Genomic DNA, 22,830 nt, shown 5'->3' on the forward strand with positions numbered 1-22,830 from the left:
CACAAGCCCAGGATACAGACAAATGAAAAGTGTGCAGTGGAATCCTGCTCTCAGATGTGTGTGGTCATGACTCATGGCTTCTTAACTCTCTGCACCTCGGAGGGCGAAATTCAGCCCCACATATGTAAATTAAATAATGAATACAATAGTTTTCTTAAATATGGTGAAGAATTTACATGCTCAAGAAATAAGTGTTTGAGTCTAGACGTTCAGCTGGCACACATTGGTATAGAACACTTGACTTCAGTTGAGCTGTTCCCCAAATTATAGCAGCTGAGGATCTCTCCCTGGATCTTTTTGTTTTATGTAGTGAATTGATCCTGCACAGTTTATACAATATATATTGCACAAGTTATACAATCCTGGGCAGATCCTCAGCCGGCATCTGAGCACCATTGATGGAGCAATGACAATTTACACCAGCTGAGGATCTGCCCAAACAATTTTATTTAATGCTTCCGACTTACAAGATGCCTGCATCATTAGATGAGACTGTTAATGTATATGATCAGCATGTAGATTATTGTTTGGCATATTTTTTGGGGAGGAAAAATGGTCTTGTGTTGAAAGGGACACAGACCTGGTCTACACTTAACATTTTGCCAGCATAACTATGTCAGTTAATGGTGTGAAAAAATCATACCTCTCGCCGACAGAGCTATGCCAGCAGAATCCCTTGTGTTACAGACACAGTTATATTGGCAAAAGGACTTGTCAATATAAGCTATGTCTCCACTAAGCGTATTTGCTGGTATAGCTATATCTTCAAACCCATTCTAGTGTAGTCGAGGCCTCAGTCACCCTTTTAGATTTTATGTCTTGATATTCGGGGGTATTGGCATTAAGACATTACAATTACATTGTCTTGACATGTATGGGTGCAGAATTAACAGTATTTAGCAAAATATTACGTGTGGACCATATATTGTTATATCATTAACATTTCCTCTTTTTTTTTCCAAATTATTTGAACACAACCTTAACATGGTGGAGGGGTGTTGTGTAAAACCATTCATACTAACTTTTGTGGGAAGGAAGATGAATGTTTTGCTTCGGAATCGGGGGGGGGAGGGGAGAGTCTCAAGAGACTAGAAAGAAAGAAAAGCTAACAGGAGAGGGGGATGTAATTCAATTATCCTTGCCACAGTCAACTTGAAACTGAATCAGTTAAAAAAAAGTTACAAGTATATTCAATCACTACACTACACTACACTTCCCCTTAAACCTCCTGCCATTTGGGTGCTTTTACAATTACATTTTCATATTTGTTTAAATCTTTCTCTTCACAAGTGTGAACCCCCCCAGTCCTACCAAGTTCATCATCAGAGAGAGGCAAGCTCCTCACAGACCAGAACACACCAACTAGGCAGCGTCAGACCCTGCCAGAACAACAGATGCAATACCAGCAGACAAATCTTGCACTGCTACAATGATAAATACCCCTCCACAGGATTCCTGGATCTCACAAATGCCTATTGCAACGTATGGTGTACCTCATCCAGTGCATCAAATGCCCCGGTAACAGCTATGTGAATGAAATGAGACTAATCACTATGCTTTTGAATGAACACACAGAAAATAGATACAAAACAAAACCACCCTATCATGCAGGGACCATCACTTTTCACAAAGTGATCACTCTGTACATGATCTTTCAATACTTGTCCTCAAAGGAAAATCTGCACAACACCTTCAAAAGGCAAGCCTGGGATCTCAAATTCACAACATTACTAGACACTAAAAACCATGGACTTAATAGGAATACTGGTGTCATGGCTCATTACAACAGTCTGTAATACAGATCTACCTCTAACCCTTAATGGCCCATTTCAAACTCCTCTTTCATAACAATCGAATCCTTATTGCCCACTCTATCGCAAGTGACCTTTGACAAAAATGTGTTACCTTTTATGCTTAATTATCTGTCTCAACTTGTAGTTAGCTCAGACACTCTGATTTCTTTGCCCAGGCTTGTGTAGTTTGAAAGCTTCTGCCTTCTAGTAACAGAAGTTGTTTCAATGAAAGTAACAACGTATTTACTACAGCTTAAGTATTTGATTTACTTTCCACAATCTATGCTGATTTTTTATGACTCTCTGTGTCTTTGGACAACAGTTCTCAGCACAGCACATAAAATAGAGAGGTTATTTTACCTCTGTATTTGGCACTGGTGCCAAAATTGCTGAAATACTGTTTCCAGTTCCAATGCCCACAGTTCAAGAAGGATGTTGATAAATTGGAGAGGGTTCAGAGAAGAGCCATGAGAATGATTAAAGAATTAGAAAACATGCCTTATAGGAATAGACTCAAGGAGCTCAATTGTTTAGTTTAACAAAGAGAAGATTACGGGTTGACTTTATTATAGTCTATAAATACCTACATGGGAAACAAATATTTAATAATATGCTCTTATGTCTAGCAAAGATAGATATAACACGATCCAGTGGCTGAAAGTTGAAGCTAGGCAAACTCAGACTGGAAATAAGTTGTAAATATTTTACGGTGAGAGTAATTAATCATTGGAATAATTTACCAAAGGTCATGTGGATTCTCCATCACTTACAATTTTAAAATCAAGATTGGATGTTTTTCTAAAAGACCTGCTCTATAAATTATTTTGAGGATAACAGTAACAGTGAAGGAGCTACAGAACAACATTCATCACTGGCAAAATCTTTCCCCTTGAGCCATGCCTGAGTGGCCAGGTTATTTGTAGCTATCTAAGCTGTCTTTTTGTATGATGCCCATCATCAGAGTAGCCAAGAGCCTCATTTGAACAAAGATTGGTATAGCTGGTTTCTCTGGGGGAAGGACTCTTCCTCTGCCAGACTGCAGAGTGGCAGTGGAGCAACAACTTGGTCACTACTGTAAAAAGATCATGTTTATTAAATAGGTAGCGGGTGAAGGAGATGAGCCGGAGCTGGGGCTTGGTTGGGCAGAGTCTGTAAAATGAGAAAGGAACAAGGGAGGTGGAGTGTGAAGTGAAGAGACTCAGTGACTAAGATGGTGGAGGAGGGCAGGAAGTAGGGGACTTAGAGCAGAGGAGAAGTCATGGATGTTGATGGACTGGTAAGGAGAGGAAGAAGAGACTGGTGTGAGCAGTGAAGAAGGAGGCAGGGAATCCATCAATGGAGAATGGGTGGGAGAGCTGCCAGGGTTGCACATTCAACTGGGAGGAGAGGACAATGAGACAAGAGGCTGGGGCTCCTGGGTTCTTTTAATTTGTCTTCTGATTTATGAGCCTTTGAGTTCACTCTTTCAGGCTTTTCTCTGCAACCATGAGGGTAAGAACTTAAATTTTTGAAGAAATTAAAGCTGTTTTTCATCTAGTCACCTGACTCCTGGAGCTGGGACTGTAAGAAAAACGCCAAAATCATGAGACTCGTGAGAATTGGCAGTACTGACATTTATCTGTATAAAATTCTGAGTCATACAATTGCTCCCCCTTTATAAGACCTTTAATAGCACAGAAAACATCCATATTTGCTTCCTTGACTGGAAAGGCTCTTTATATCAGTATAGTAATCAATGTGTCAACAAACATTTAATTGGAGGTATGTGATACCCTATTTGCCTCCCCATAGCAGCACCTCTGAGCTGCCTTGCCTCTCTTCTAGATGTGTTGGTTCTACAGGAGAAAAATGGTGAAAACATATTTTTGTCCCTCAAGTCAGCAGATTGGCTTTGTGATTGTGTTCAGAAACATATCTAAGGCATAAGAAAGTGCCATTTTAATATAGTGTCTTTTTAGAGTAGAACTGTACTATAAAATAAAGATTTAAAAAAAAAATACAAAGGAGACTTAGAGTTTCAAATCTGCTATTCAGATTTTCCCATGTTAACTCTTCATTGGTGGTTTTTTTTTATGGTACACATTTATTTGATCCCTCTCGTACGGCGTTCTCTCAAGTCTCTCTAAATTGTCTCAATGTACAAGCTCCATTAACTGGATTATCTCTCTGCTCTGTTTTATCTGTGCTTACCAAGCCAGTGGTAGTCAATGACATTTTAATGTTAAAAAAAAAAAAATACAACAGCCACTTGATTTCTATTGGCATTTTTAGCAATCAGGTTTCTAATGTTTTATTACAATTAAATACCATCATATTTCATGTATGACACACTTTAGAGATCCATTAGTGAAAATGAGGCTTACTGGGGTTTTCATTAAGTCTCCAGCAGCTTAGACCTCCACAGTGCCAGCCTGTCTTGTAGGAGTACTGAACTTTGTCATTCTGACTGGCACCCTGTAACTAAATGTGTGAAAAGCACGTATGGTGGAACATTGACAAATTTCTCTTGCCATCCCTTTAAGGCAAAAGCACTCCCAGGGCCTGTATTGCTGGAAGTCTGAGACATCGTTGGGAAGTTTGGGGGTTTATTTTAAGAACTGCTTGTTTCATTCCCTGGTGATATGTCTGCTTTGTCTAGAAAATCTGCTCCCTGTGAATGGCACAAATATGGTTTTATCAGAATACCGACTGCAGATAAAGAGCGGGATTGTCCCTTCTGCTGTTGAAAGCCATAAAATGGGAGATTGTTTACTTGGAATTCTTCAGAACTTAGTCCAGATAGTCCCCCTGATGGCTCAGAATTGGCCACTTTGAAACCTAGTGCCTTCAAACCTGGTGGATCTGTTGCAGTCTCTGGGAGGTCTGAGCCATCCATGCAAAGGCTGTGAGGCCCTGATATCCAGTGGCAGCCCCTGGCTTCCCTTGTCACAGCGGCTGCAATGAAGCCATACTGCGAGGGACAGCTTCTCCTAACCATGACTCCCCAGGGAGTGGAGTGTGCAAAACAATTAATACCCTGTTTATTTGAAAGGACAGTGCCAATTTTAGGGTCTATCTACACTAGAAACATGATAGCGGCACAACTGCAGCATTACTGCAGCAATGGAAAGGGCTGTTCTGTCACTGTAGTTAGATCCACCTCTCTCAGAGGTGGTAGATGCAATAATTCTTCCATTGACCTAGTGGTGTCTACGCTAGGGTTTAGGTCATCTTAGTTACAACACCCAGGGTGTAAAATTTTTCACAGCCCTGAGTGATGTAGTTAAGCCAACCTAACTTTGTAGTGTAGACCAGCCCTTAGATATGAAAAATGTAGTTCCCTACGTGGGAATTTGGTCAGGACTCTCCAAATTCATCTCCTGGTAAATGCATGGGATCTTTAATGACCACAGGTAGTCAGAACCTTGATTTTATGTCTCATTCAAAAGTCTTGCTCACCTGCAGTGATTTTCATTACTAGGATTTCACAGCTTACTTTTTCTACAGATATCTTTTCTGTTAACATCTCCAACTTGAGAAGAAAAAAAAGAATTGTAAGGCAAGAGAAATAGGCTGTAATCCTAGACAAGGTATATCAAGTGCAGTAATGTTCAGACATGACATAATTTTATTCATATACAAATTCTGAACACTTAAGAATTTTCTGGGGGGAAAAGGTACCTGACTATCAGAAAAAGGAATGTAAGCTATAAAATCCCCTGAAAAATCACACAGACAAGGGTTAGACAAATGTGCTGTCTTTACTTAGCAAAGAAATCACAGAGGGTATGCAAATAGAGAACAAAAATGACACTTTCTTACTTGATTCAAAAGCATTATCCATAATAGCATCTGCAATGTGTCTGCAATAAAAGGGTGTAAATTGGAATTTATATAGCAGTTTCTTAGAAATAGGCTCTGATTCAGTCTTAAATTAATGTCTCCAATAGAAAGAGTCAGCCAATACTAGAGGAACTTTACAAAAGACACATTGTGCATACTAGGATTTACCTGTTTGCCCTCCTCTGCCTCCTGCATCTTTCCATGACTGTCAGCCATAATTTGTAATGAAAACTGGAATAACTGGATGTGCAATCCCTTGCTATGTTGACCCTTTTTTGGAAAACTCATTCACAAGAGAAGAACTAAGTGTTTCTGAAAGATGCTAGACTGACAGCCCTAGAAACAGAAGTTCTCTGTTTATGTTCATCTCCCTCAGTCTGGGACTAATAGGCTGTTCCTTGTAACCTTCTATTCTTAAGTAGATGGATTTTCCTACAGGCTGGAATTTTGGCTTTCAAGACTGCATCTGTTGGCATGTATCTGGTCTATATTCTTGTCTTCCTTCTACCTCTCAGCAAATTGGACACATGGGTTCACCTGCTGCAGAAAAAAGGTGACAGTTTCTTCCCAAGAGGAAAGAAAGGGAGAAAACTTCCTAGCTGTGTCACCGGGTTGTCTAAATCAGAGAGAGAGTTTTTCTGGTGCCCTTTTTTGCCAACCCCATTCCCAGCACTGCAAACAACTAGGATTCCCCAAGGTCCATCAGGCTCACAGCACACTCTGATGGGCCAGTCTGCATGGTACTATAGGACTGGAAGCAGGCCTAGTTTGCATCTGTTCTTCTTCAGTCTCTGCTTATTATCTACCTGGAAGGCAAACAAGTCAGGACCATGGACCTTCCCTTTTCTAGAAGCATGCTGCATGATACAGAGAGTCATCTGGGACAACCAGGCCCTGGCTGAAGAGCTAGCTGTGGAGTTACCAGTTTTGGATGCGTTTAAGGATAAGTCAGATTCACTTATACTTAGTTAGACTTCCCTAGACCTATTTGCACATCTCATGTATAAGGGAGCCCAAGTTGACAGACTGAGGATCTGGAAGAAAGTGTAAGTTAAAGTATTTGCCTCTATTTTAACTTACTCCTGCATCTGACTTATCCATATGTATGTTAGGCTATCTTGAACTCCCTGAGATATTGGTAGAGTTGTTTATAATTAGTGGTAATAATTGATCAAGGAGGGTTTACAGAGAATAATTGACAAGGTAGACTGGGAAAGCAGAAAATTTGGATTGAAGATCAGCACAGAGAAGACAGAAATTATGGCAATTGGAATACAAGAGAAAGAAATAAGGATCAAATTAAAGGGCAAAGAACTAGAAGTGGAAAAATTTGTGTACCTTGAATGACTAATATCAAAGAATGAGAATTGTGAAGGTGGCATAAAAAGAAGAATTGGACTAGCTGCTACTGCATTCAAAAAACTGTAAGATCTGGAAGGATAAAGACATTTCAATAAAAACAAAAAGCATATATGAGACAATTGTGCCAATACTGCTGCACATGTTGGAATGCTAGAATATGAGGGAAGTTAACAAATGAAAGATTTTGGTTGCAGACATGAACTGGGGTGTGCGGAATAGTGAGGGTTTCAAGACTGCAGAAAATAAAAAATGAAGAGATAAGAAAATGGTTTGGGCAAGAATTAAAGCTGTTAGAGAAGATTAAAAAAAGATGACTATGATGGTTTTGACGGATGTCAAGAATAGACCTCAAAAGGATACTGTACAATGTAATACATACTAGAATGCAAGGACCTAGATATAGAGACAGAACAAGGATGCAATGGATAGACACAGTGAAGAATGACATAGAACAAAAAGGTTTAAATCTGAGTGAAACAGTGAGGCTCGTACAAGGTAGAAAGTGGTGGAAAGACTTCATTCGGCCCCATCATCAGCCTGATGGATGCGAATGGAAAAAGAAGAAGCCGTGGTAAGGGAGTCTGAGTTAGTTTAATGAGGCCTGTCGAGATCTTGCTCATCATTTTTGATTGTAGTCTTCTGAGTCTAAAGGAATCTAAATAAGTTTAAGGGGGGTCAACTCAGAGAGACTGAAACAGCATTCACTGCTTTTAACCTAAAATCAAGGTTCTAATCCAGGTTTCAGAGGTGCTCCTCAGAAAGGACATTTTTTGATGCAAGAGACTCAGGTGAGCTCTCATTCTCTCGACAGAAGCCACTGCTTTCTAATCACAGGTCTTCGTGCTTTTTGTAATACACCATGGAGTTCTCCCAGATCCTGTGGAGGAACCACTTCATTCCTTTGCCAGTCTTGCCAAATCTAGTGAAAATAAAAGACTCTGCATCTAATATAGGACTCATTGAAAACTTTGTATCACCAGCTAATATACTTAGGAGCCCTTTTCAACACCAAGTTAGTGACAGTCCTTCCATCAAAGGAGTATATCTCTAAAACAGGCCACCTGGAAAATAGCCTAATTTTATCTTCCCACTCTACATCCCAAGAATGTCTACATCTGCTGGGTTAACAAATCCCCATTAATGTAACTGGTCCCTTGGGTATATTTCCACTGCAGACACATTATGCTGGCCTTACTATTCCAGTAGATCCCAAAGATTGGTGACACCAGAATTTATCTGGCGTGGAGAGTTTGATCTCTCTGTGTTTAGTGGTAGTTGCTCTTAATTAATCTCCAGTTTATGGCAGTTACACTGGAAGCCAGCAGGAGAGGCTGGGTTACATCCATTCTCTCCCAGGCAACTGAGGATGTATATTGTTCAGGACAGACTTCAGAATGTCTTCAATGGCTTTGTGCAGATCCTTTCAAACATCCAAGGACCAGATAGTTAATTGCCTTCCGTGAATCCAAATGGAAAATGCAGCTTTTGTAGGTAGGGAGATATCCAGAACTAGTTAGGTATCCACAACTGGAATCTGGCAGAAGTTTCAGAGAAGTTGCTATGTTGGGCAGAATTGCATCTGTAGGCTAGTCATGCATTCCACTTAGCTGGACTCCTCAACCAGCAGACAGATTGGCTCAGCTGCAGGGTTCTCCCTTTCTGGGAGTGTTAACTCAGTGAGACTTTCTTCATTCTAATCTGCCATTCTTGGGCACACCAGATATGACTGCTCATTATGAATCTGGCCAACACTCCTTTGAAGAGCATTTATGTACCAGGAACCCAAAGCTTGGGCAGTAGATGCTCTCTCAATCCGAGAACCTTGGACAGAAAAGGTCTTTAAGGACCCCTTGTTCCCTTCTGTCTACACTAAACCTCTCACGCCAGGACCCCTCGAGGATTCTATCTGAAGGTTTGTCCATTGTATGATCCACATTATTAGGCAGGGGTTAACTGCAAATTTGCAAGACACTTTGCTAGTATCTGATAAATCTTCAGTGGCAAGTGATTGCTATAGCAGGGAGCAGCCTTAGAGCTAAAATCCAGTCATTGGAAATACTCATTTATCAGTTTTGAAATAGTGAAAAGGAGCAGCTTGTTAGTCCAGACTGGAAGAGACTCAACAAATTCAGTGTACAAATGAGATGAGAACTTCATACATCAGACTTACTATTATTTCTTCATTCATATTATGTAGTGCCTAGGATAGGGATTCTCAAACTTGTTTTTTGCTGAAACCCCGTTTGAAAATATTTCAAGCTGTGATGACCCTTCTCCAAAAAATGATGACCCTCCGTCTCCCATGTCACCCTTACTTCTGTGTTACTACTGGCAGGAGTGCTGCCTTCAGAGCTGGGTGCCCGGCCAGCAGCTGCTGCTCTCGTGTCCCCCCACTAGTCTTGCAATCCCCTTTTGGGTTGGGACCTCCTGTTTGAGAAACACTGTCCTAAGAGCTCCAGTCGTGGAATAGGACCCCACTGTGCTAAGCGCTATACAAATGATCACTCGGTGACTGCCTGTTCTGATCATTCTCTCTGAAGCACATGACATTGGCCCCTGTCAGAAGACAGGATGCTGGGCTAGATGGACCATTGGTTTTATCCAGTATGGCTGTTCTTAGGTTAAACACAGAACAAAAACAAAAAAACGTCCCCATTGCAAAGAATCTAAGTGTCCATTACTGAGCTGAGCTAGGGTCCTCCTCTTTTTTGCCCTGCCCATGGGCATCAGTCACAACCTAGAAGTACCATGTCCGGGTTTCCATGGCTATGCAGTCCTTGACCTCTCTACTGAGACAGCGAATTAGTGGCAATTGTGGGGTTTTTGTATGATATGGACACTTGGCAGCAGGATCCTGAGCTAAGGTGAACACCTCATTTCTCGCAGGCCACCATACAACTATCACATGTTGATGACTTGCAGTCATTACCCCATTGAAGCCAGTGTTTGAGAGGTTAAGCATTCTGTACCCCATTACCAAGTACCCTGAACTGTCATCTCCTACGAGACCCATCATCAGTTTTTACTTTTTTCTTAATTTCCCAGGAAAGATGGGCAACATAAATTATCCACCAGCTACTTTAAACCAAAAATCCTTATCTGTTCTAACCTTTCTTCATGTGTTTTGTTCTTTTCTGGAGCATTTGCTGTATCTCCCTTCTGTCCCTAACCCCACCCTCACCAGATTTTGTTCACAAGCAAATGGCAGTCTCTGGAACTTTATACAAAGTTGCCTTAACACTGTCCAAGTACCACTTTTCTATCTTCTCCTCACCCTTAACTGTTTCAATTCACTGTCACCCTCTATGTCTGTTCCCCAAGCCTTCTTTGTAATTAGTCTCAGTATTTCTCCCTCATTTCATGCTGTTTACATTTGTAAATTGTGTCTTGATACAGTATTATATCATTCTTGAAAACCAGAATAAACTGTTTTCCCCCTATCATCTGGTTTGGTTAGATGCTTGGGGAATTCAGGCAAAGCAATGGGAACAAACTTCAATGGAAAGTGTAGTTACTTAGCTTTATTTCCCTAGGCTGGTTATATTTTGCATGCTGTATTATAAATCAGCATCAATACATAGGTGGCAGTTACACCTGTAGAGGAAAGTGAGTGCCTGAGACATGAGGCCAGATAAGAGGTCGGGTATGAGGCCTAAGGCCCGAGCTAAAGTATTTGGACCCTGCTGTTATAAAGCAAAGTTGGCAGGAGTCAGGCTGTGAGCTTGCTTGTAAGTTCACAGAAACTGGCAAACACACACATTCCTAAGAACTGGGCACAGAACACTCATGCAAGCACATTCCAGTAAGGTGGTACCAGAACGCCCCTGCCATCGAGTATGATACTAGTGCACTCCACGCAGATAAAAAAGGACGTGCTGACCCCCTTTTAGATAAGGTCAGGATGACAGTATGATGGATAGAGATGTTTTGATCAAACCAACATGTACAAGATAAAGGGTGGTAACTAGCCATGTCAGAGGGGCAACATGTAACTTGTTAGTATCCGTGTATAAAAGAGGGTCTCAGAGGGTGTGTCTTTGGCTAACCAAGGGGGGAACAAAAAATCCCGCTGTTCACTGAGCTGGTCCATTGTCACGAGCTTACATGTCTAAGTGTAACTGTACACGTTGATCCAGGGAGCTAGCACCATGCTTCGTCTACAGTAAACCTGGCCGGTCTCCTTCACTACTGAATCTGGATCTGTGGATTTATTGGGCAGTTTGATCGGAGTCTCCTGTGCTGGCTACCTGGCCAGAGCCAGCGCAGCACACAGAGAGAACATACACACGGTCAACAGCTGACAACAGCACCTGCCATTGTGGATCAGAAATAATTTAATAATAGGAACAGACCTGTTGTAGTATTCTAAGCCTTTATAATATTGTGAAACATATGTTCTGTAGTTCACTTTGTATAAATATTGGTGTATGTTTTATTAGAAGTTATAAAACAAGACTATGTTCATCTTGTGAGTTTGATATCATGTCTGTGGCCTTTTAGGGTACATCTACATTGGAATAAAGGACCTGCGGCATGGCTGCGGCTGACCTGGGGCAGCTAGCTTGGGCTCGCGGGGCTCAGGCTACCACACTCAAAATTGCTGTGTTGACGTTCAGGGTTGGCAGGAGTCAAAGCTGGGATCCTGCCACTGGGAGGGGTCCCCGAACTTGGGCTCCAGCCGAGCCTAAATGTCTTCACAGCAATTTACAGCCCTGCAGCCCAAGTCCCGTGAGCCTGAGTCATCTGACCCAGGCCAGCCACGGGTGTTTAATTGCTGGGGAGATGTATCTTTAGTCTTTATACTTCTTTGAACTGCCTGTGCTAAAATGAGCATTGGCTAGAGTCCTGAACCTTACAAATACCTACTTACTTATATTTTAGATCATCCTCCGGGTCTTCAGAACCATTCGAGACTTCGAACTCCTCCACCTCCGCTACCACATGCTCACACGCCAAATCAGCATCACGCGGCCTCCATCAACTCCCTAAACAGAGGGAACTTCACTCCACGTAGCAACCCGAGCCCTGCTCCTACTGACCACTCTCTTTCTGGAGAGCACCCCGCCAGCGCCCAAGAGCCAGCCCATGCTCAGGACAACTGGTTACTCAACAGCAACATCCCACTGGAGACTAGGTAGGGTTGTTTTTTTAGTTATTTACAGTGTTCTTTATTCAGCGTAGTGTATACCTTAGAAAAAAATTGGAGAGATAAGGTGTGTGAGGTAATATCTTTTATTGGACCAACCTCTGTTAGTGAGAGAGACAAACTTCTGAGCTTACAGAGAGCTCTACTTCAGGTCCGTGTAAGCTCAAAAACTTGTCTGTCTCACCCACTCAAAAGATATTACCTCAATCACTTTGTCTCTCTAATGTCCTGGGACGAACATGGCTACAACAACACTGTATACATAGAAAAATATGCCTGTTTAGCCAGCGGTTCAGTTTGTGAGCTGGTGTTGAATTTGTGCATTCCAAGTTGTGTATATTATTCCTTGTGTCTTTTATTTGGGCTAAGAGATGAGGAAATTGCTCTGTGTCCATAGACTGAAAGTATTATTGGTATTAATAATTGCTTATAAGTTCTCCCACCCCCAATTTAAAATTAAAGCCAGAATCATAGATTAAAATTAGTTTAATGTATTTTCTTTCTATGTGGTGGAATAAATTAGTATCTTATTTAAGAAACTGAAATCAGTCAATATATAGAAAAGATTTAGACTTTTAGTTATGCCTCATCCAGCAGATATCATTGCAGTATATAATGCAGGAAAGGTTGATTTTGTTGATTTTGGGGGGAAATATGTTACTATCCTACAATATTGCACCAGGAAGTATGGAACACTGAATAGTGGCGCATGAGTCAAGTAATATTTGCTTCCATTAACCTCTCATGGTTCTTATCCATGTCTCCTGCTTTTCTGGCACTGGATACTTGTATGTTGCAGTATTGTCCTTATTTATCCTATGGAATTTCCTCAGTTTAAAATGTGTTTTCTCCATAAAATGACGAAGATTTCAGCAAATGTACCAAAGGTTCTAAGAATGGAACAATCTATCAGTTTTGTGGAAGTGGCAGTAGGTGGTCTTATTTGGATTTTACAGCTAGACAGTATTAAAGTTTCATATTTATGAAGAAGTAAACTTTCTATAAATTAGAAATGGTCTGTAGATTTATGTGGTACCTGGTAATAGGTATGTGCCTGTCACAGTACACAGTACACACAAACAAACAATGAATAATATGCAAAATTACCCATTGTTTGCTTGAAGAACAATAAACCTTTATGGATTCAGTTTAAAAAGTGCTTTTTTAACAAGAAGGCCAAAATGAGGGTCAGATCTATCTATGATGCATGTAGATGCTGACCATTGTACCCCACATAGTCTTAGGTTGATCTTTTGGCTCTCTGTGATTTTGCTGGACATTCTGGATATGACTGAATTAATAATAGCAACCCCTGATGGTCATGCATGCTCTTCTGTTGTATTAGTCTGTAGGATATGCTACATACCCAGAACTACATGGATAATGAAAAAGATTATGCTGGTGTTATTTAAAACCAGCCTGGTTAGACCTTCCTCTCACACATTGTTGATATTTTACTGCTGCAGCTTCTGATTAAGAGATGAGGCTGCCAACTCTCTCACCCCTTTCTCACTGCCTGTGTTTACAGGGGAGAGAGAGAAACTGATGAGAGAAGGGGAAAAGATTCACACGTGGACACACCCAAACTCTCTCGCACGGACACACCCCCATACATTGAATCCTGAATACCTGCATGCACTCACACTAAGGGCTTGTCTAGACAGTGAGTTAGTGCATGGCAAGCTGCAGTATAAACCCACAGCATGCTAGCCTGCTGCACACTAAATAGCTGTGTGGGCCCTGTTATCACACACTAAAAGTTCCAGAGTGCCCTTTGATTTACTTCTGTTTCGAAGCAGAGTAGATCAAAGTGCCCTAGGGCAGTGGCTCTCAACCTTTCCAGACTACTGCACCCCTTTCAGGAGTCTGATTTGTCTTGCCTACCCCAAGTTTCGCCTCACTTAAAAACTACTTGCTTACAAAATCAGACATAAAAATACAAAAGTGTCACTGCACACTATTCCTGAAAAATTGCTTACTTTCTCATTTTTACCATATAATTATAAAATAAATCAATTGGTATATAAATATTGTACTTATATTTCAGTGTATAGTATACAGAGCAGTATAAACAAGTCATTGTATGAAATTTTAGTTTGTATGGACTTCGCTAGTGCTTTTTATGTAGCCTGTTGTAAAGCCAGGCAAATATTTAGATGAGTTGATGTACCCCCTGGAAGACTTCTGCATACCCCCAGGGGTACACATACTCCTGGTTGAGAACCACTGCCCTAGGGAACTTTAATGGTTTGTCTATGCTGCCATTTGTGTCAGGATAACTTATGTTGCTTAAGGGTGTGAAACCCCTCCTCCCCTTCCCCGAGCAGCATAATTTACACCAACAGAAGCACCGGTGTGAACAGTGCTGTGTTGGCGAGAGATTTCGTTGCAACTTGACTTAATTTAGATTGAAAGCCCTTTGGAGGAAAGGTCTTGTCTTCTTTTGTGTACGTACAGTGCCTAGCATAATGGGCTCACCATATCTGATTGCGGCCTCTGGGCACCTACTGCCATACCCAAAATAAACAATAACCTTGTTTTGTGGGATCTGTGGTAGAACCTCAGAGTTAAAGGCCCTCCCTTGAAAACATCTCTCTCCTAGATGTCCAAATTCATGGACCATGAAGGAGAGTGAGTGAGCGAGCATCAGAAATCTTAACAATTATAGTGATGCATGGATCGCGAGAGGTGGTCTGTTAGGTATCTAGAGCCTACACTATTCTTCTGTTAAACTGGAAACTCTGACACATCCTTAATTGTAGCATCACTACTGTTCCACCATAACAGGTCTGGTGAATGTTTCTCCAAACCTGAAGCAGTGTGTCTTATTTGCATATTTCTTAACTGTCATAGACAGATTGGGGAATTCATATTATTGCCCTAACCAGACTGGTCATCTAGAATTTACTTACAAGAAGAGTCCTTGTTTGTAGGTTAAGGCTTTCACTTGCTTCACAAACTACTATCGTTACTTGGTACTGGATGTCATCACTCTATACATTGACGTTGAGATAGAAAAGAGGTTATTTGGTGGGCAGTTATGTTGTTTCTGATGTATCAGCTGGAAGGGCATTATAATACCTTATGTTCGCTTCTGACCAGTATTACTTGAGAGTTTTCCAGACAAAGAACAGGTGAAAGATTCTATGTTTTGACGCTGAATAACAAACTAAGTAATTCAGTGAGACACATCAAGGTACCATTGTTCTTCCACTAAACAAATTATTAAGATAATAAGATTGTTGTAGAGATCATGGCAACATAATAAATAAAGACTGCACTACATGGAGGACTAGTAATGTGTGGTAAATATCATTTCCAGCATCTACAGATCTTCCATTTACTTCTATGGGAATGCTCAGAGACCAGGACACCAGTGTTTACATTTATCCTTCAGACTGGAGAAAAGAATTCTTCCTGCTATGTATAGTAACTGTGCAGATCCTTCCCACTGCAAAAATCTAACTACTTTAGGATCAGAATGATCAGCAACTAGTGGAATAATAAATAAGTAAACCACAGAAAGTTCAAAGTTTAAAAAATAAATTCCATGCCAGAGAAATTAATCCAAGAATTAAGACCTTTGAAGTATAGAAATATGGAATTGTGATAATCTCATGTCAAAAATGGAACTGTATTTCTGTTGAATATCCATTTTTGTAATCCCACATTAGCCAGCAGACAGAGAAAACATAAGGAGAAAGCTACTTCTTTTAAACAGAGACCCTTATGCGCTAGAAAATGTGCAAACAGCACTGTATTGCAAACTCCACCCATTCTAAATTTGAAGGTGTTTGGTTTTGATTTTTAATATCATTGGCACTATTTGCAGAATTCAGATCTTCTGGATTCAAATCAGCTTTTGAATGATCTTATCCAGGGATGTTCAGAGTGGAGGGTTGGCCGGAGGGATAGGTTGAGTTTAAGGAAAAAGCCAACATAAATGCATAGTATAGGTGCTTAAATGTTATAAATAGTTCATTACCTTGTTCCCGTGAGAATTTCATTTGATGTTGGAAGAGGAGCCCCTCCTCACATCTCCTCCTTCCCTCTTTTTCTTCATTTCTTTTTCCTCACTCCACCCCCTTTTCCTCTAGTTCTCTTTCACCCTCTCTTTTCCCCACTTCTCTCTCCTTTGCTGCTTCAAAAGCCATTTATTGTCTGAAAACATCTTTGCTCAGCAGTCAGACTTTACAGGTGAATCATTTTTCTCCTGGCTTTTTTCTGCTCTTTATTCCTCCCTTTTTCCTCTGACCTCTGCTTTTTTTCCCTGTAAGTGTCCTTGCACTGAGCAAATAAATGCTAACTGAGATGGCCGTTTGCTTGGCACAGCTGTAGCTTCCGGACAATTCTAGTCCCGGGGAATTTCAAGTTGTAAGCACGTAGGACCAGATTCTGCCTCCCAACTCATTTTGAGTCAGGATCGTACTCCAGAATTAGCAGGTCTACCCAGAATAAGCCCCTACTCAGAATAAGTATGGGGTAGAATCTGGCCCATAGTAAAAAAGAGTGCAGTTGCATCATAATAGCCAATGTAGCTCAGTGTGTGATTGCTCTATTGCTACATGCATCAGAAGATGATATAATCCAATGTTTTCTTTCATTTTATTGACAATGCACAACTGAAATACATGGAACCACCAGTTTTACACAGATTTTAACAACTCATGAACTTTACTGATTACTGTGTCGTTAGGTGCCGTACCTTTTATCCATTAAAGACTCTGTGTGCGAGTGTGTGTTGCTTTATTATATTGAATGCAACATCCAACTTTCCCTGCATTCTTGGGGAACAAGAGGAAGCAGCAGATACCTTGGGATGGGTTGATATTTTGAGTGCTATGTCTCAGCTCAAGCATGTTGATCCACTTTACTTGAAAGCTATGAATATGAATCACATTCCTGTCACTGGGATCAACTGCAGATCTGTGCTGTCAGCGCAGCCCATAGCCAACAAAGGCAGCGGCTTGAACTAAACAAGTACTGGCATTAGCAAGAAGGGGAGAGAAGGAGAGATGAAAACTAGGGTTAAGGACATTTCATAGGGGGAGGTTTGCATAATGCGGCAGTATTGAAGTTTCCCTTGGTATAGCCTGCTACCTGAATAGAGCTTCTGTGACAGAGTTCACCTCATGTCTCTTATATCCTGTAAGTACTTAATCCTGCATATGTGATGAAGTGTCACAATGCTGATGTGTTTCTCTTCTTTAGTGTTGGCTTGGGATTTTACTAAAGTTTCAAGATTAAGACTCAGATTTACTTTTGATGTTTGGAAATAGAGAAGGGCAAAATCAGGGATGGATTTGATTTTTGCAAAAATTGGGAAGGATGTTCTTGTGTCTGGTCTTGTGGCACAGGACTGGAGGCCAGGTGATCTCAGTTCTGGTCCCCAGCTCTGCCTCTGACTGACTTGGGCACCTTTCCCTCTCTGTGCCTCGTTTTCTGTAAACTGAGACTTAAGTGTTAAGAACTTTGAGATCCTTGATGGTGCTATAGAAGTTCCAAATATAATTATGAAACATTTGAAGTTGAGTAGTTGATTCTGGGTCACCCTCCCTCCCTCCAACCAAAAGTAAGGAGTTTAGGATATATGGCTCTGGATTTGGCTCATCTCCATATATGTACAAACAGAATTGGGAAGGGGCAAGACTTTGCAAAACCCAACCCAGGGTATTTTAGATCGAGGTGCCATTTGTCTAACCTGCAACTACCAACACCAGTTCATTATCAGAATTACAGATAACTTTATTCCAGTTTTTGCCTCTCAGTAATTGAGAGCATATTTATTTAAAACATGCACATGGAGCAAAACCCAGATAGCTCAGCTTCTATATGTCAGACTAACATTGCCCCATTAAAATAAATAAGAAGATTAGATTAATTTAATTGTTAATTGACCAAATCAAAATGCAAAGTCGGGATTTAAACAAAACAGAGAGATTCCATCTGGTTGGGTTCTTGGCTGGAGATATGTGATGACACAAGATGGAACCATGGTATTGAACATTCTTGGGTAGTGTATTCAGTCTTGTCACAGCAACAGACACTGATACAGACTCAGCTTTGCTAAATTAAGTTTTAGTCTTTTGAATTCAGCAAATCAAAAAATTTCATACATGTTTTTTCTGCACTGGTCACAAAATAATAAAGAGAGTACGTAGATATCAAAAAACTAGCTTTATATATAGTCACACAGAGATGTGTGTGTGTTTATATATAGATATATATATGCATATTTAGAAGTGAACATTCTTAAATGCTATATATGTATATGTGTAATATCTTATACATATAAATATATGGTCCATCATTCTAATTTCATGCACAGCTGCACTATAACCATTGTGGTTTATAAGATCACACTTCATAGATGCATGACTCACTGGCTTCATTCATGTTTCCATATGTATGTAGAAACATAGCAAAGCAGACATTCCTAGAGACATTGCAGGACAACTTCATTGAGATGGACATTCTCACCTCCTCCCGACATGACGGTGCTTACAATGATGGGTATGTGACACTTACGTGGTCTTGCTGTTTACTGTACAACCATTATGATCTTTGCATGAAAGCATTTGGTCACTAAAGTGATGTTTTAAGGGCAATGCCATTTTTTGCCTCTCCTAAAATGGCTTTTAAAAATGAGGCTCCTAAGCTTGGAGCACAGCATCCTGTACATATTAATGGGAGTCTCATTAATATGCTGATGATCCATAGCATCTCATTGGCTTTCTCTGCCATTTTGAAAATCATTTCACTAATAAGATGTATCTGTAGCAATTTACAGTACCTTACAAACTAAGGTTACTTGCATTTCAATGAAGACTTTAAACTACAATGAGCCTGGCTGAACAATATTCCAAATGTTAAACTGATATTTTCCAGGTTCATTGCCTTACAAAAGTACAGAAGTATCTTTTTGACACTGATAACAGTGATGATGGGGCAGCTCTTTAAAGCCAGGCCTGTGATGTTGACGTAACATCCCATTTTGGTGATAACCATCACTTTTTTTAATTTAACTTTTGATCAAATAACTTTTAAGTTATAAACTGCATCTAATAAGATTGCATTTTGCACCAAACAACCTGTGTGACATGCTGTACGTTAGTGATTTTCTAATTTAATAATCACCATCAGCTGAAATACTGTTTGGTCTATTTAAACAGTGCAGATGCCTCTTCAATGGAACCAAATAAATCTGTAGCTAAATAAAGCAAATAAATGAATGAATAGTGGAGATACTGCTGCAAGAATTAGCGTTTTAACATAGACGAATAATGGAAATAATGAGTCATGCTCTAGCAACCATTATTTTGTACAGTTAATTAACGGGTTTGCCAGAAGTAGTATAAACATTGTTCTGAAAGAAAATTCACATCACTTTATACTGCACAAATTGTTCCATGACTTTTCTTCACAGCATTGTTTCTGCATGTGAGTTTTTCCCCTATTATTACATGTGTTGAGATGAAACCTTGGGCCAGATCCTCAGCTGGAATAAACCAGCAAAACCACATTGACTTCAGTGGGGCTGTGCTGATTTATGGTCACTGAGGGTCTGGCCCATAAAATCATGACTAGAAATACTATCTGCATTGGGCCTAATTCTGATCCCACAGTAGTGGAGTTTCTCTTGATTTATACTGACCTAGAGAGAGGAGAATTGGGCCCAACACCCAAAACACTTTTTCTTTCTTTCTCTTCACTCCTGAAGAAAACCCAACAGTAGAGGGGTTCATATGCCTTATATTTCTCAAGAGCTTTTCCTGAAAATGGGAGTCTTCATTTACAGTTTGACCCAACTTCCATGGAAGTCAATGGGACTTGGTCAAGGTCCTTATACTACTGTCTGCCAAACCACACATAAAACAACTAGGCTAAAATGTGGCTGCTGTCATAACGTTGAGATGGAAACACTGGGGACACTGTGACGATTTGGGCCTCGTGAAAGGAACTGATCTCCCTTTTCCCCATCTCCACTCAGCAAACAAAACAAAAGCTCTCTTGCAGCAACAGTACATTTGGGTATATTTTCATGCTCTCCCCCACCTCCAACTTGTTCCCATTAAAATTCAAATTGAAAGTTTCAGTGGGAGCAGGATCAGGCCCTCAGTCCTGCCTGCGTGAACTGATCTGTTCTAGCGGTGCTTAGGATCTCATTTCACTGTAATGTCAGCTTTCCCATGGAGATGTCTCTTGCTGTCAAAGTGTTCTCTGCGGTATTGTTGGCTCTGTGACGTTTTTCCTTTACACTGTCTGACTTGTTTCTCTTTTTTATTCTTCTCTTCTGTGCATGGCACCCATGTATTTACAAAACATTGTGTGAAGCTGCTTTCTTCACTCTGGCAGCAGCTGCCACCCCTGAGCTTTGAATTCTGTCTCTGCTTTTATTTTTATGAAGAGTCACCTACTCTTTCTTTCTTCCCTCAGGCACTTCCTGTTTAAACCTGGAGGCACCTCTCCCCTCTTTTGTACAACATCGCCGGGATATCCCTTGACGTCCAGCACTGTGTACTCGCCTCCCCCCAGACCCCTTCCCAGAAGTACCTTTTCTAGGCCTGCCTTTAATCTGAAGAAACCCTATAAGTACTGTAACTGGAAATGTGCTGCTCTGAGTGCCATTATCATCTCAGTGACGCTGGTGATCCTGCTTGCTTATTTTATCGGTAAGCATATTCCACTTTTCAGCTTTTTTATCCTCTACTGTCAGCTTCAGTGTTGATAACATTTGGGAACTTGCAAGACCAAGTTGGTTACACCCATAGTAACTAACAAGTATGGCCTCGTCTAGTTAGAGAGTTAGTGTGTGGAAAGCAGGGGTATAAATCTACAGCACACTAGCCTGCCGCGTGCTAATTGGCTGCACGAACCTTGCACCTGCTCACTAAAAGTTCCCTAGTGTGCTTTGAAATACTCCAGTCTCAAATAGCAGTAAATCAGTGTGCACTAAGAAAATTTTAATGTGCAGTAGTCCACATGGACCATTACTGCACAGCAGGTTAGTGCACTGTAGATGTACACCCCAGAATACTGGGCTCACTTCTTTTAATAGTACCACCAAGGTTTAATAGAACCTGTTCCATATGCTGTTTGTAAAGAGTGTGAATTGTTCTTTTTCTTTTGGAAAAAGTATCGGAACCATCTAGAATGAGACAAGCTCACCATGTCTGAATAAAGCATTGTAACGAGACCTGAGTCCTGATCGTGCTCCCATCAAAATCAGCAGGAGCTGAGTCAAACTCCAAATCCTGAAATGTTGACTTTGTCCTTACTGTGCCAGAATCTTCTCTTGGCTTGGAGCTAATTGTTGCTTGTCTTACTCATCTGAGTAATTGTATTGAAATTAATGGGACTACTTGCATGAATAAGGGGAACAGGCTGAGAGTTTTAATTGACTGAAGAAGTAGTTCAGGGTTTGGCCCAACAGGATATTTTGAGGGTTAGTGGAAGGAATGAACTTTGAAATGCAGAAGATCTGAAAACGTTGGTATCCTCTTGCACCAGTGCAATGGCATTTTTGTTTGAGTTTTGTCTGCAATTGGTTTCCTGGTTATCTAAGTGTTTCCAGTGTTTATTGCAAGGAGCAACTGAACTATTAAGGTGAGAATGGTATTCCTCAACTTCTAAGGTGGAGGTATTACCCTTCATTTCTCTTCCTTTTTTGCTGATAAAGCTGGTATTAATTGATGAAGATGCTTTACTAAACTCCTCTTTTAAAATGACAATGGTACAAACTTTGGTTATGATGAGCCGAAGACTGTAGCCACAGGTGAAAGAGTCTCTTTTGTGTGACACAAGCAAGCTGTTGTCTTTGATTTCACAGTAACTACCTGTAGGCTAATGCTCTGTAAAATATTGCAGTTAGAACTAGCAAATCATAGCTGGATGGAAAGATTTCTCACTTTTATTTCATATACGTATAATTATTACTACCACCAATGATCAGTTTCACCATATTCACTTTGTGTGCTGCTCTGATGACTGAATATTTTCCACTGCTGACTTGTATTATATTTTGGTCAGTTTTGTGCCTACTATAATAGAAGTAGAAATGATTAATTAACCAGCATTAAATCAGTAGCAGTTTGTACAGTGTACAATGTACAGTCAGTTTTCATCATTTGTTACTTATGTTTGGGTCTGTCTGTCTCAATTATCTAGCAGTCTCCTTATGCACTGAACAGGATTCCATTGGACATTATCTCTGTGTGTCAGAGGAATCTCTTCATAACTCTCATAAAACTTTGGTGTCCATTAATTATGTCTGTAGATGTATATACATGTTGCTGTGTTACAGGCAGTGTCTGACAGGCTGACTCGCCCCTTAACGGTCTCCTGTTCAAAAATCTTTTCCAGCAGTTTTGAAAAGAGCAGAGTCCTGATTTAATTCACAGTTAATAGGGTTAAAAATTATGTCCATGGGTTTACGCTTAGGTCCTTTTTTCCCATTCAGATTAATCTTGTGGCATCTGCCAAGCGCTGTGTATGACTGGCAAGATGCCAGGAATGCTGATCAGTTTGAACTGTCATAATTATGGGTCATTATTGCTAATTTCTAAAGGAACTATCAATTATTAAAAATAAAATTCATTGGTTCAGTATAGCATAAACATATTTAACAAAGAGAATCTCTGCCATACCACTGATTTAATCAACAGGCAAAAAAGCAGTTATTTAATTAGATTTTGATGAAAAATTGTG

At 40.4% G+C, this 22,830-nt stretch overlaps 1 protein-coding gene across 1 annotated transcript in view; it reads left to right on the forward strand.

Moving 5' to 3' along the window:
• The window catches only part of TENM4 (teneurin transmembrane protein 4), a 486,586-nt gene that overhangs the window by 232,679 nt on the left and 231,077 nt on the right, over nucleotides 1-22,830 (forward strand). The window contains exons 5-7 of the mRNA XM_067533333.1: nucleotides 11,859-12,111; nucleotides 18,538-18,636; nucleotides 20,560-20,795. Coding sequence (XP_067389434.1) covers nucleotides 11,859-12,111; nucleotides 18,538-18,636; nucleotides 20,560-20,795 — 588 coding nt within the window. The remainder of the gene's footprint in view (nucleotides 1-11,858; nucleotides 12,112-18,537; nucleotides 18,637-20,559; nucleotides 20,796-22,830) is intronic.

This window comes from Emydura macquarii, unplaced genomic scaffold (assembly GCF_026122565.2).
Source record: "Emydura macquarii macquarii isolate MOO-44397 ecotype Brisbane River unplaced genomic scaffold, CSIRO-AGI_Emac_v2 contig_3328, whole genome shotgun sequence".
In the NCBI taxonomy this organism is placed as follows: domain Eukaryota; kingdom Metazoa; phylum Chordata; order Testudines; family Chelidae; genus Emydura; species Emydura macquarii.